This window comes from Geotrypetes seraphini, chromosome 4 (assembly GCF_902459505.1).
Source record: "Geotrypetes seraphini chromosome 4, aGeoSer1.1, whole genome shotgun sequence".
NCBI classification, from domain to species: domain Eukaryota; kingdom Metazoa; phylum Chordata; class Amphibia; order Gymnophiona; family Dermophiidae; genus Geotrypetes; species Geotrypetes seraphini.
In genome coordinates this window covers 145,206,154-145,221,734 of record NC_047087.1, presented here as the reverse complement: position 1 = coordinate 145,221,734, position 15,581 = coordinate 145,206,154, and the positions used below count along the sequence as shown (strand labels likewise).

The 15,581-nt window shown below is 43.9% G+C and overlaps 1 protein-coding gene across 5 annotated transcripts in view; it reads left to right on the top strand.

Annotated features, from left to right (window-relative positions):
* The first annotated feature begins 597 nt into the window (after positions 1-597).
* The window catches only part of SLC12A3 (solute carrier family 12 member 3), a 757,364-nt gene continuing 742,380 nt past the window's right edge, over positions 598-15,581 (top strand). For 3 of the 5 annotated variants that reach the window (XM_033941365.1, XM_033941364.1, XM_033941363.1), the window contains exon 1: positions 598-973. In XM_033941365.1, the coding sequence (XP_033797256.1) occupies positions 671-973 (303 nt within the window). In that variant the 5' untranslated portion in view covers positions 598-670. The remainder of the gene's footprint in view (positions 974-15,581) is intronic. The other 2 variants (XM_033941366.1, XM_033941369.1) reach the window with 2 other exon arrangements.

Genomic DNA, 15,581 nt, shown 5'->3' with positions numbered 1-15,581 from the left:
ATGAACTATAAATGTATCATATCCAAAATCTAAAGTATGAAAAATATTCTGAAACTTCCACAGTGACCTGAGCCCATACTTATGTAAAAGACAAACAGCTTTTGTTTATGAAAACATAAAATCTAAAGAAGAATTCTGGTGTATATAAAACTATAAATGGAAAACTATAATACTGTATTGTATTTATTGTTTATAATAAATATAAAGCTATAGTATAAACTATATATATTTTTATAAAGCAGTTTAAGCTAGTGCTATTGAGGGTCTGTGTTTCCTCATTTACATGTGGTTATTCATTAGCAAGGAACTAAACATATTAAGGTTAGACTGTAAAGTAAAAAATACATTCTTTGTTTATCTGTTCTTGTAATTTAATCTAAAACCTGTTATCACAGAGCCGATCAGAAGCTTGCAGTAAGTTTCTCTTTTGTAATAGCCATTTTTCTGTTCCTGTAGGCTATGTTTATCCTGACCAGCTCTGAGTGGTTTCAATCATGGTTCACTTCTTGTTAATAATCAGTTAAGGGGGTGGTGAAGGCATACTGGTTTACCTGGGTATAAAACTTCCATGGCCTCCTGTCTGAAGGGCAGATCGCTAATTGTCTATTGCTTGTTCCCTCTTAAAGAAGAAGGAACTAGGAGGAACCAAACAAAAAGTGTCTAAGATGAAATGGCTGAACTTCCCATGACTGAGACTGCTGTGGACCTACCTTTCTCTAAAGGCAGGTTTACCATCAACACGCTGATCAGCACCGAGGACAGCAACAAAGCACATTATGGCCAGCTCGATTCTGTCCCTTATGACACATTCCACTCCAACAACCTTACTCACACCAGCACATTTTATATGAGGACTTTTGGCTACAATACCATTGATGCTATACCTACTTATGATCATTACAGCAATACTGAGGCTCCCTGTGTGAACAAGAAAATCAGACCAACATTAGAAGATCTCCATTACTTCATAAAGGTAAGAAGAAAACACTATTGACAGAAAAAAATAACTAAGGCTATTTCTTTGTATGTATAACAACAAAAACAAACAAACAACAAACCTGCCTCACCAGTTGTGCATTGGTAACCAAATATGTAGAAAAATATGAGGTCCGTATACAGTAGAAATACATACTATATTTTATGGGTTGCTTGATGTGTCAAAAATGAAATTATCCAAAATTGAATTATTTACATTTATATACCATTTTTTCTAATATAAAATATCATACAAAATGTTTTACATATTAAACAATACAAGCAAGAAATAAATAAATTTTTGATAGATAAAATCAAACACTATAGATCAAATCTTAATCAATACAGACAGTTATAACTATCTGCCCAATATTCAGCCAGCAGCAGGCAGCACTGGTGTTAAATCTGGATATTTAATGCCAGACGGTTTCCTGTGACTAGCATTGAAAATCCAGGTTTTTCAATGCTAGCTAGCATGATCCTTATTTGCCTGCTAAGCTTGGCCACTTAAGTTCCAAATATCAGGACTTAAGCGGTCATACCCCTGGAACACCCCCCATTATCACTAGCTTATTTTTTGGCACTAACCAGGCATTTTCAGCAGCGACAATTGGTTAAATGCTGCTGGAATTGCCTGGTGCTGCCAAAATGCAAGTTAACTGATTTGTGGCTGTTCCCAGTCAATTAACTTACACTGATGGGAGAATTCATTAAGGTGTGGTAAAGTGTTATCCTTTACTGCACATTGATGCCTCACGGTATTCAGCAACTTGTAGTATTCCATCTTACAGGAATAACGCTGCTTGCATGCCACCTCACAAACAGTATTATTCCTGTGGCCAAGGAGAATTCTGAAACAAATTGCCCATTCATTTAAGATTGGAATCTAATCTCATGCTGGCTGACATTCAGGGAGGAATTTATCAAGCAGCATTTTCTTATATGGAACTATGACTGCCTCTAGGAGTACCATTTTGAGGATGGTATCACTCCTGGATGAAGAGTCCCAGATCCCAGAGGAAGCCCCCCTCCCCACAAAATCACAAAGGATGAGAGTTAGGTAGCCACTGTGGTGGTTGTGGAGGTGGTGGGGGGGCTGTACATTGGGAGGTTAAGTGCATGGGGGAGGAACCCGGCGCTGCAGCTTTGCATGGCCCAATGCTCCAGCAAAAAGCTTGGGGCTATTTTTGCATTGTTTTCGGGCCCTAATGTAATATGCAGTGTATCACTGCAAATTGTGTTAGGTCATATGCCTAGTACTGAGATGCAAAATATTTTGCATCTCGTTACTTCATTACACTCGACAAATTAAATATCATTGCGCTATGTTTAGAAAGTCAGTGTTAGGGCTGTTTAAATTGTGGTATGGGCCAATTACCACAACTTAAAGCCCTAACACTGCTTGATGAAATCCCCCCTGAATATCGTCTGGTATGAGATTAGATTCCAATATTAAATGAATGAGCAATTTGTTTCAGAATTCTCCTTGGCCACAGGAATAATACTGTCAATAACCCTACAAATCTTAGACTGTCATCCAGCTTTCCTTATAATATCTAAATCTGAAACTTCAAGCAAATTCTGTGCAGATCACAAAGATCAAGTAGGCATATAAGATTTAAATTTCTCCTTCAGGTATCCAAATTTCTGATAACACAGTGTTTTAAAAATCAAACCATCTAGGAACATTCACTGACCAGTTAACTTGTTATTAACCACCTTTATGAAGAGATTCACCGAAGGTGGTGTACAGCAGGTATAATTCAACAAAAAACTTACAATTATGTAAACAGCATTACAGTAGTAAAAATACTAATCCCCTCTTCTACAAAGCGGCATGGTAAAGGCTCCAAAGCCCATGGAGATTTAAAGGGCTTCAGGGCTGTTGCCGCTTGGCTTTGTAGAAGAGGGGGTAAATATAAACATAAATACAATGAATGAGGTAAGGTCAAAATCAGTAAATGGAAACATTAATAGGACCGTGAAACAGTTTCAAAAATATTAACAGCACTGAAATCCAAACAAGAGAGATATAAAACATACTAAGAGGGAGACATAATACTTATGAAGCTAGTTAACTAGTTATCACCGCTGAAAATGGTCTGTGCCCCCCCCCCCCCAAATGCCAACAATGGTACGGGAGTTTCACTAATGTCCTTATATTTGGGACTTAACCCAGGTAGGCTTAGCAGACAAATAAGGCCATATAAAAAGCAGGCCTATCTTTGCCTGCTTACCCATGGCTGGTTAATTCTGAATATCTTAACTAGTTATGTGCTAGCTGGTGTTGAAAAACCTGGATATTCAATGCTGGTCATCGGAAATGGCCTGGCATTGAATACATGGATTGAACACCAGTGGTGGGCAGTCAAAGTGCTGCTCGCTGGTGCCTGAATATTTGGGGTAGGGGGGGAGGGGAAGAGAATTAATATCTTAGGTTTGGTTCTCTTTCTTTTATAGAAAGCAATGTTATTTACTCAAAGGCCTAGCACTCTCACTGATTTCCACCCAACACTAATCTTGCTGCTGCATTCTATACTGTCTGTAATTTTTTACAATACATTGATGCTAAATCCATATATAAAACATTACAATAATCTAAAAAAATTAATAAAAAGCATAAACCAGTCATTAAAGCCTTGATATCCAGAAATGGCTTTGTCTAATAAATCTTAGGGCTCCTTTTATCAAGGTGTGCTACGGGGGTTAGCGCGTCGGACATTTCATCACACGCTAATCCCCGTGGCACACAAAAAATCTAATGCCTCGTCAATGGAGGCATTAGCGAATAGTGCAGCAAGTAGTTGAACGTGCGGTATTCCGCGCGTTAACCGCCTACCACAGCTTGATAAAAGGAGCCCTTAATTTAAAAAGCCTTATTCAAAACAATACCATGTTTTCTCATATAATGTTCTTCCACACTCTTATACTATTCACCATCTTTGCCTACTATACTATAAGCCATATTTACTATATTATGATTGCCACACTTCAGTCTCATGCCATGTCTGTCACACAGTGTTTGCTGTTGCATATCTTCTATGCTGTATAACATAACATAACATAACATAAAAATCCATTTGTATAACGCTATACCTTTCAGTTCAAAGCGGATCACAAAGTAAGGTTATACAAGCATAACAAATTATAAACTTATTTATAAAGTTTATGAAACTTATTTCAGAGCCTTTCTAAAGTCTTCAGAGTCTTTCTAAAAACCTGATAAGAACCAGCATCCTGTATAACTTACCAAGACTCCTATCCCATGATGCTACCTGATAAGCTAAAATTATTTGAAAAAACACTTCTAAACACAACCTTTAAATGAAGGAAATGCAAATGTAAGCTTACACAGTGTTAATTTTCTATCAGTAAATTTGAAGTGATGGATGAAATAATTTGGAACAAAGCCAGATTACATTTTAATATTTATTAATATTTATTAGTTTTCAAATGTAAATACAAACATTGTAGCAATACATCATTGCAACAATACAAATATTATAACAATTCAATTATTATAAAATAAACATTTTATCAATACTATTTCAAAATATAACCAACACCTCCTCCTATCTCCCAGGACTGATAAAAAACAAAACAAAACCCACAATTAAATAATAAAATGTTAGTTGCTCATGTGCACTCTAAAGTCGTGTTCCCTGATCCGTCGCAGACATGAGTGCGGATGCGCGCTTATCACGCATCGGGCTTACCACCGCTGCAGCCAGCTGAGGTCTATGACGCAGCTCAGCCTCTTCAGACACCGCTGCTCCTCCTCTTCGGGCAGCAGGCTCCTCTCACGCGCCCAGCGCCGCCGCTCGGAGGCCGCCGGGATAGAGCTGCGGCGCCGATCGCCTCCACCAGTCGGGCAGCCAGCCGCCGATCTCCAGCGGGCGGGGTATCGGAGGAGAGGGATCGCGGCCGCTCAGCGCCCCCACCGAGGAGCCCAGCAACTTTTCGCCCGGGCTCTTTAACTGACCCCGCCGCCCGGTGGCGATTCCAGCAGCGTGTGCAACAGTCTTCACATGCTGCTTCGGGCCCTTCTACTGCCCTGATTTGCTCTGCTGCGTCTCTGATGATGTCATCAGAGATGCGGCAGAGCAAATAAGGGCAGTAGAAGGACACGAAGCAGCATGTGGAGACTGCTGCACACGCTGCTGGAATCACCAGGTTTGTAGTTGGGCCCGCGGGAAGGGAAAGTGGGGTAGAGGAAACGCTAATGCTGCTGCACAGGGAACTGGTGTGGGGGGAGGGAAATGGAGGGGAAGGGAATGCTGCTTTGGACAGACAGACAGACAGAGGGAGGAAGGGAGACAGAAAGAAAACAAGAAAGACACAGGGGCAGGGAGATACACAGAAAGACAGACAGATAAAGGGGGCCAGGGACAGAGAGAGAAAGAAAGACAGCGGGAGTCGCGTCGGGGAAGGGGTGCGGGATGTGGCAGAGGGAACTTTTCCAATGGGTGCAATTGGGCGGCTGTCGGGAACCTCTGATCAGGGGCAGAGCAAGGTAAGTGTATCATAGGGATAAGAAGGAGGAGGGGGGAGAAAAAGGAAGGGATGCCTACTGCTGGACAGGGGGAGAAGGAAAGAGGTGCTGATGGACAGGGGGGTGATGAAAAGGAACAGAGGCCTAATGTTGGACAGGGGAGAAGGAAAGAGGTGCTGCTGGACAGGGGGGAGGTAAAACAAAGTGAGAAGGGCTGTTGCTGCATATGGAGAGCAGTGAAGGGGTAGTGGTGGACACAGGGGAGGTAAAAGGAAGGGAGAATGGACAGGGGGAGCAGGCAAGGGGTGGTGATGGGCAGCCAAGGAAAAAGAAAGACAGAAAGAAAGAAAGCGGCTAAGGAGAGAGAGAGAAAGAAATAAAGACAGACACACACACATATATTCTAGCACCCGTTAATGTAACGGGCTATAAGACTAGTATATATATAAATAAATAAAAAATTAGTGTAAGGTGATGCATGTTGGCAACAAAAATCTTATACACGAATACAGGATGTCTGATGCAGTACTCAGAGAGACCCCCCAGGAAAGAGACTTGGGAGTACTGGTAGACAAGTCAATGAAGCCGTCCGTGCAATGTGCGGCAGTGGCAAAAAGGGCAAACAGAATGCTAGGAATGATTAAGAAGGGGATCACAAACAGATCTGAGAAGGTTATCATGCCGTTGTACCAGGAAATGGTACGCCCCCACCTGGAATGCTGAATCCAGCACTGGTTGCCATACATCAAGAAGGACATGGTACTACTTGAAAGGTTCCAGAGAAGAGCGATTAAAATGGTTAAGGGGCTGGAGGAGTTGCAGTACAGTGAGAGATTAGAGAAACTGGGCCTCTTCTCCCTTGAAAAGAGGAGACTGAGAGGGGACATGATTGAAACATTCAAGATAATGAAGGGAATAGACTTAGTAGATAGACAGGTTGTTCACCCTCTCCAAGGTAGAGAGAACGAGAGGGCACTCTCTAAAGTTAAAGGGGATACATTCTGTACAAACGTAAGGAAGTTCTTCTTCACCCATAGAGAGGTAGAAATCTGGAACGCTCTTCCGGAGGCTGTTATTGGGGAAAACACCCTCCAGGGATTTAAGACAAAGTTAGACAAGTTCCTGCTGAACCAGAACATATGCAGGTGAGGCTAGACTCAATTAGGCCACTGATCTTTGACCTAAGAGCCGCTGCGGGAGCAGACTGCTGGGCACGATGACCCAGTAGTGGCAATTCTTACGTTCATATGTTCAATCAATCAAAACACGACTTCATGCTGTAGGAGATAATGTATTTTAAAAGGATTGCCAAATCATGATCAACACTTGTCCCTTCTTAGTGTCCCATTCAGATATAGATATGCATTCCATAATTAAGAGATGTAGCATATTGGAACGCCTCTGCTATAAGTAGAGCATAACAATCCTATCCAAAGAGAAAGGATGACTTTCAAGCCTGAAAGCATGACTCATTTCAGAAAGTCTTTAAGTCCTCTGGGAATAGGATGCTGCAGATCAAATAACCAAAATAAGCTATAGCTATTGCAATGTCATCTAGTGTTCCACATGCTACTAACTCTAGAAAAAACTACAGACCAAAATTGATGTACATATGGACAAATCCAAAATATATGAGATAAATTGGCTTTAGGGTGACCACACTTGGGACAAGAACCTTCAGAGATAAGTGTTGCACGATAAGCACGCCAAGGTGCTATTTATAAACGACAAATAAATTTATATCCCATTTCAAAATATGAGATATTCTATATATCAATTTCAAAAAACTATGTATATCAGAACCCTGCAATAAAATTTTCAGCTCCACATTCCAAGCCTGGGCCACCCTGGTATAATCTAATTATGGAGAAAATTCCATAAGAGAGTGTCTGAAGTATTTCAAAGGTACTATCAGTTGAGCTTCTAACCAATACATTTCTGCCAAAAGTTCATACACCTTAAGAAGTAAATTCGATGAGTTCACATAATATTTGAGTTGCATATAAGAAAAAAAATCAAAAGTAGTCCAACCACAATTAGTATGCAACTGAGAGAGAACTGGTAAAGTACCAACATCATTAAGAAGCTGATACAAATATATAATGGGTCTCCTCTATGCCATCTGGAATCTAGATGTCATACCAAGATGAAAAAAAAACATTGCTACACAGTGTTCTCCCCAGAAATATTTTCCAGTCTGGTGGCATGAAAAAGTAACCGGGTGGAGAGGGATGGGGAAATTTGGTGGTGGAGAAAATTAAGGGATCCTTTTACTAAGCTGCGATAGCTTTTTTTAGCGCACACGCTAAACCCGTGCTACGTGGCTAGAACTAATGCCAGCTCAATGCTGGCATTAGTGTCTAGCGCGTGCGGCAATTCTGCGCACACTATGTGCATGTGCTAAAACCGATATTGCAGCTTAGTAAAAGGAGCCCTAAATGTGTACTATTTTTATTAGTTAATTATTATTAGTTATATTCCAATGCTCAATATGACTTCCTTTTTTAAGGTTTGATACTTGTGCCATAATATTTTTATTAAATTTAAGAAGTATCCAATTCTAGAAGTGAATAATTAGATATTTGCCCTCTTTCAAATGGTATAGAGCAGCATATCTCAAATTTTTTAAAGTCCGGCACACTAAACGGAGCAAATGTTTTTTGTGGCACACTAACGGCCTCTTTTACAAAGCTGTGCTAACGGCCCCGAAGCCCATAGAGATTTAAAGGGCTTCAGGACTGTTGCCATGCGGCAGCCATTAGCGCGGCTTTGTAAAAGAGGCCATAAATGCAGCAAATGTTTTCATGGCTGGAAAAAATTTCTGGGGAGAACACTGTTGCCATTAGTTTTCAAGGACCAATCTCGTCAAAGAATGATGTTTATCTGGGTAGTTGTATAATAAAAAGAATGGATAAGATAACATGAGAAGTGAAATTGTCATGAATCAGGGGGATACATACCTTGTAGGTCCTAAAAGCAGGCTTGTGGCTTAGACATAAACATAAACTATGAAGGCAGTGGCATACCTAGCATATGTGACACCCAGGGCCTATCATTTTTTGACACCCCCCCTACCTGTATGAAAAACATGACTTTTAGTAACAATCCACACGTCACACAAGAGTATTTCTAGGAAAGGCAGCATCTTACATACTGCAGTTAGCAGTACATCAATACACCCATTGTAAAACTAAACAAGCCAGACTAATACAGATCAATCCTATACAGTCAATCCTAACTGAAAACCATGTCTTTCGAACACACAGAATACAGAAAACACCTTCGCCTAGTATGGGATATGTAATCACAAACTAACCCCTCCCCCTTTTATAAAACTGTAATGTGGTTTTTAGCCATGGTGGTAACAGCACAGACTCTCCAAGAATTCTGAGCAGTTACCACCACGGCTAAAAAACGCTCTACAATTTTGCAAAAGGGGGGATAAAATTGAAAAATGTAGACAAAGGTTAAATTGAATCACCAAGAAGCTGGACTCAGCATACAATGCAACACTACAGAAACAGCGATGCATCTCCCCTAAAGCAAAAAAACAAATAAATAGAATTTTTTTTCTACCTTGTCTTCTCTGGTTTCTGCTTTCCTCATAGTCTTGTCACTCTCTTCCTTTCATCCACTGTCTACCCTCTCTCTGCCCTTTCTATATGGCATCTTCTCTCCTTCTATTCCCCTTCCAGAAACTTTATGCCTCCCCCTTCCATCTCTCCCTTCACCCCCATTTGTCTGGCATCCATCTTCTTCCCTCCTCCAATGGTCTGGCATATCTCTCCTCTTCTTCCCTTCCCTCTCCCACACCCCCATGGTCTAACATTTCACTCTCTCCTCTCCCTTCCCCCCACTTCCATCAGCATCTGCCCCTTTCTTTCCCTCCAACCCAATTCCATCCAGTATCCTTCCCCTTTATGTCTCTCTCTCCTTTCCCTGCACACCAATTCCATCAGCATCTGCCCCCTTTCTCTCCCTCCACTACTGTTCCAAACCACCCTGACCCCCTCTTTCTCCAACCACCCTTCTATGCTCCTCTCTCCCTCCAAACCAGCAAGGTCCCACGATGACTGCTTCTGCTGCCTCTGCCTCTGGAAGACGTAAGTGACGTCAGAGGGGCTGGGCCGACAGACACAGGGAGTTGCAGCAAGGTTCTGTGATGACATCAGCTATCGGTCCACCCCTTCCAACGTCACTTACATCTTCCGGAGGCAGAGGCGGCAAACGCAGTCATCACGGGATGTTCCTGCACTTCAGTGCGGCTGCTGACTCTGCTTTGGAATAAATACAGCAGCCGCAATGAGGTGCAGGTGCCATTTAGAGCAGCTCAGAAGGTTCCGGATCCAGCCGGCTGTGTACCCCTCTAGGGCTGGCACCCGGGACGGTCCGCCACTGTATGAGGGGACAAAAATAATAAAAAGAATGGATAACTTGACCGATTTAGACATGTCATACAATTATAACCACAAAAATATGTCATAAAATGTAATTTTAAACTCAAAAGACTCCAGACGAAAAGCACACTACAGAAAGGAAACCAGAAAAGACCAAACCTATAGTACTAAGATTCAAACGCTAAAATTGGACATGTCCATTATGAAGAGACGTGTGGATCACTGCTAATTATAACAAGTGGGTCTTTAAAATATGAGACAGTAACGGATAGCCAGACCTGGTGGATAGAAGTGATAAATACTGGAGCCAAAACCAGAGCACTGTGATGAAACTTGAATGTAAATATGGATAACTATTTCTACTTTTGAGTAAAATTGCGATGCAAACATGTCATAGAAAAGAATAAATAATGTGTAAACTAAAAACCAAGAACAACAGATTTTAACACCGAACTCAGAATTAATGAAATAAAATGCTAAAAGAACTAAAAGAAAACAACCCTAAAATAGGGCATATATATACTTAAAATGACGGCTGGTTACAAACAGTATGTCTAGACCAGTGTTTTTCAACCGCTGTTCTGCGGCACACTAGTGTGCCACGAGATGTTGCCTGGTGTGCCGCAGGGCCGCCATCAGGGCAGTACTACCAGTCCTGCATTCAGGGGCCCGGAGCTGACAGGGGGCCCGAGGCAGGGGCGCCAGTAGCTCGCCAAGGCAAAGTGAGTCGATCACCCAGGACTCACTTTGTCTTGGCGATCTAATCTATCGAGCCGATAAGTCTTCTTCTCCCCGACGTCAATTCTGCAGTCGGAGAGGAAGTTCGGGCTAGCCAATTGGTGCCTGGCTGGGCGGAATTTCCTCTCCGATTGCAGAATTGACGTCAGGGAGAGCATGCGTCGGCGTCGGCTTTGGGGCCTGTTATCCATTGGTGGGTCCTGTTCCCCGATGGCAGCGGCAGTGGCAGTGGCTTGGGGAACGGCAGGGAGAAAGAAAGAAAGGGGGCAGGCAGGGAAACAGAAGGAAAGAAGAGAAACAGAAAAAAAGAAAGAAAGGTCAGGGAGAGAGGAAGAAAAAGTTGGGGGAGGGAATGAGGTGTGGAGGAGAGAAAGCATACAGGCTGATAGAAGGGAAGAAAGATTGGATGCACAGTCAGAAGAAGAAAGTGCAACCAGAAATCACCAGACAAGGTAGGAAAAATGATTTTATTTTAAATTTAGCAAAGTGGAGGCAGTATTACCACAGTTTTCAAAGGAATTTGCCCAAATAACTTAATAGTTAACTGGGTAAATTCCCAGAGATGAAAACTTCCCTTCACTTACTATGCACAGTTCTGAATTTATATCTGCTGTCTATATTTTACAATATGGTCACCTTTTACTAAACCGCAATAGTGGTTTTTAGCGCAGGGAGCCTATGAGCGTCAAGAGCAGCGCTGGGCATTCAGCGCAGCTCCCTGCGCTAAAAACTGCTATTGTGGTTTAATAAAAAGGATGGAGGGTATATTTGTCTATTTTTGTATGCTATAAAAACCAAATACAGAGAGAGACTGAGAGCTGTTGACGAAGAGCTACGTGTGTGTCTTTCTTCGATTCCAGCCAGAATATCAGCTTTGTGTTCAGCCAAACAGGCCCAGGTTTCGCACTGAATAAAGTATTTTATAATTTTTCACTATTCTGTTTACTTAATATTTCATAATAAAGTAATTATAAAATACTTTCTTTGTGTTTATTTGATTCCTATTCAAGAGAATTACTTTATATATAGTCAATATAGGCACAGAGTTAAATTTTTTAACATTTTCTAATGGTGGTGTGCCTCGTGATTTTTTTCATGAAACAAGTGTGCCTTTGCCCAAAAAAGGTTGAAAAACACTGGTCTAGACTATATAGACCTAAACAGGTCAAAAGTAAACGTATGGGAAATGAACAGCTGATAATACAGAGTGTATCTTGAAAACATAAGCCGATAGTAGCTCAAAGACAAGCCGACCAGGTAGATGAAAAGCGAAACCTGGGAAAGATCTAAATTACTGTTCAAATGAGCTTCTATTAAAACCAAAGAATTAAACTGCAGCACTCGGGAAAGTATAAAAAGGGGGAGTAAAATGGACTTACTGAAAAGGTCTCTGCGCTGATGAGATAAATTCGTAAGCAGAATAAATGTGAGCATGCGACAGTGGGGCTATGATATTTGATCCATTGAAAGAGGCGCCAAAAAAGTGTCAGCAGTGGATTGGATGCACATTGATAGGGGGAAGGGCATCGGGCTGTCAAAAAAGGCTGCTTTAATAAATAAATGAAAATCAGTGGCGTACCAAGGGGGGGGCGGGGGGGGCGGTGCGCCCCGGGTGCCAGCCCTAAGGGGGTGTTCCCAGCCTTGCCGTTCAGTCCCCCGCCACCCCCGAAGGACGGCTCGCCCCACTGACCTTCCTGCACCACCTGTGAAGCAGCCCGCAGCAGGATCGCGAAGTCAGCGTCAGCGATCCCTGCGCTGCTTAGGCGCTGCTTCCTGCGCCGCGATCCCGCCCCTCCTCTGACGTCAGAGGAGGGGCGGGACCGTGGCGCAGGAAGCAGCGCAGGGATCGCTGACGCTGACTTCGCGATCCTGCTACGGCTGCTTCATAGGTGGTGCGGGGAGGTCAGTGGGGCGAGCGGTCCTTCGGGGTGGGTCGGGGCATCAGGCCTTCAGGGTGGGGCGGGCGGGCAGGCAAGCAGGCTTTCAAGGTGGAGGGGGTGACAGGCAGGCAGGCAGGCCTTCAAGGGGGGACAGGCCTTCGGGGGGGGTGCAGACCTTCAAGGGGTGCAGGCCTTCAAAGGGGGCAGGCAGGCCTTCAGGGGGGGTGCAGGCCTTCGGGGGGATGTAGGCCTTTGGGATGGTGCAGACCTTCAAGGGGGGGAACAGGCCTTCAAGGGGGGAAAGGCAGGCAGGCCTTCAAGGGGGGGACAGGCCTACAAGGGGGGGACAGGCCTACAAGGGGGTGGGACAGGCCTTCAAGGGGGGGTGCAGGCCTTCAAGGGGGGGTGCAGGCCTTCAAGGGAGAGACAGGCCTTCAAGGGGGGGAAAGGCAGGCAGGCAGGCCTTAAAGGGGGGACAGGCCTACAAGGGGGGGACAGGCCTACAAGGGGGTGGGACAGGCCTTCAAGGGGGGGACAGGCCTTCGGGGGGGGGGTGCAGACCTTCAAAGGAGTGCAGGCCTTCGGGGGGGTGCAGGCCTTCAAGGGGGTGCAGGCCTTCAAGGGGGGGGAAAGGCAGGCAGGCAGGCCTTCAAGGGGGGGGACAGGCCTACAAGGGGGGGAGAAGCTACAAGGGGGGGGGACAGGCCTTCAAGTGGGGGACAGGCCTTCGGGGGGGGGTGTAGACCTTCGAGGGGGGGTGCAGGCCTTCAAGGGGGTGCAGGCCTTCAAGGGGGGACAGGCCTTCAAGGGGGGGAAAGGCAGGCAGGCAGGCCTTCAAGGGGGGACAGGCCTACAAGGGGGGGGAGAAGCTACAAGGGGGTTGGACAGGCCTTCAAGTGGGGGACAGGCCTTCGGGGGTGCAGACCTTCAAGGGGGGGACAGGCCTACAAGGGGATGGGACAGGCCTTCAAGGTGGGTGCAGGCCTTCAAGGGGGGACAGGCAGACCTTTAAGGGGGGACAGGCCTTTGGGGGGGACCATGATTTAGAAGTACACGGAGGGAAGGGGGTGTTCAAAGAGACGTGCATATGCCAAACTTTGGGGGGGGGGGGAAGAAATAATGGGTCTGAAAATAGAGGAGAGGGAGAGAGATGATGGACCATGGGATTTAGGGAGGGAAGGAACAGAAAGGGAGAGAAATTGGACACAAGGGATGGTGTGGAGGAGGGATAGAGATACTGGATAGGAGGGTAATTGGGAAAAGAAAGGGAGAGATGGTGGACTCTGGGGTGGTGGGGAAGGAGGGAGAGATGCCGGATGAAAGGGTAGTTAAGAAAAGGTGGATCTGTGGAGGGAGATGAAAAAAAGGAAAGATACCAGACTTCCTGGGGAGGGAAGGGAAATGGAAAGGGAGGACAGAGTTGGCAGATGGATGGTTAGCACGCAGAAAGAAGGAGACCCTGGCAAGCAAGTTATCAGAAGAAAACCAGAGCCTTGGACCAACAAGATTTGAAATATAACCAGACAACAAAAGGTAGAAAAATTAATTTATTTTCTGTTTTGTGATTATAATATGTCAGATTTGAAATGTATATCCTGACAGAGCTGGTGTTGGACTGCAAACGTGAGCTAGGATTTAACAGAGAGAGGAAAAGTCCTTTTTGTTTCTTTATTTTATTTACACCACAGCGCCAGTGTGGTTAGGAGAAGCCAAAGGGGGTGAAAAAGCTATAAAACCCACCAGGAGTTTTGAAAAAAATCACCCAACTGGGCAGGAAAATCGAATTGAAAAAACCAATTCAATAGGGCTGAATCGAATCAAAATTTTTTTTTCCTGTATCTGGCAGCATTAGTTTGCGCTACTGTCTTAGACTTTAGGACCTGGGATTGGGGAGAGAAGGCATCCTCAGTACTTTATAATGCAAGTGAAACAAGGATTTGGTCAGACTTTTGAAGGGTCTGCAGAAAAAAAATATTGTATAGGCCGGGGACATGAGACAGCAGGAAATGGGAACTTTTCTTCCTTCTATTTTTGTGAATGGAAAGGCTGAGGATGTCAGAGAGTTCAGTTAAAATATGTGCTTTATAAGAAAATATAATAATGTGTTTTATAAAGTTTATAGCATAGCTGGCCTACCCAGTGAGGTGTTCCTAGTGGTGATGGTGGCAGCGTGTCAATGTGTTGAGAGGAAGAGGTGGTCTGGGAAATTCTGCTGAGCAAACTCCGGGCCCATTTCCACCCCCCAGTTAGTCCACTCCACTCAACTGGTTCACACACTGAGTGGGTCTTTGGGTGTTGTTTTGGGATCTCTTCCAGTGGTTTATCTCCTTCTGGTCCAAGGAAGGAAACTTTGTTATCCTTAGCATTGACCTACATAATATGTTTGTAACAGCGCTGCTTGTGTGGCATTAGGCTATGTAGTGATTGAAAGAAAAAAACAGACCTTTGCACATTTTTGCACTATATGGTGGGTGTATGAGGAGATTCACATGTGAAGTTACCTTGTGCTGTATTTGACATCTAGCAAGGTCTCTGTTTGAAAGGAAAGATCTAAACTTAAAAATGAAGTGGCCAGAAGTTATGGTAAAAGCAGATAGTGTAGCTGGTTTTAAGAAAGATTTGGACAAATTCCTGGAGGAAAAGTCCATAATCTGTTATTAAGACATGGGGGAAGTGTCTTCTTGCCCTGGATCGGTAGCATGGAATGTTGCTACTCTTTGGGTTTTGACCAGGTATTAGTGTCCTGGATTGGCTACCATGAGAATGGGCTACTGGGCATGATGGACCATTGGTCTGACCCAGTTAGGCTATTCTTATGTTATGTTCTCATCTGTAGGGGCCTTTGTTTTCACTTCTTATTTTAATGTATTTTTTTTCTGGGAACTTATCAGTGTTTTTTTATAATGGGAACAAAAATGGAAGAGAATTAATGTGTGTGGGATGAGGGGGTAACTAATTTCTTCAGCTAAATAATTCAATCCACTTCAAATAGACATAGGAGAACTCACGCACCATTCACACACCCTCCAACCAAAAACGTCAAAAGAAAAAAACTGTTCGACAACCTCCTAGCCATTCGAGCTGCAACACTCGACCCCC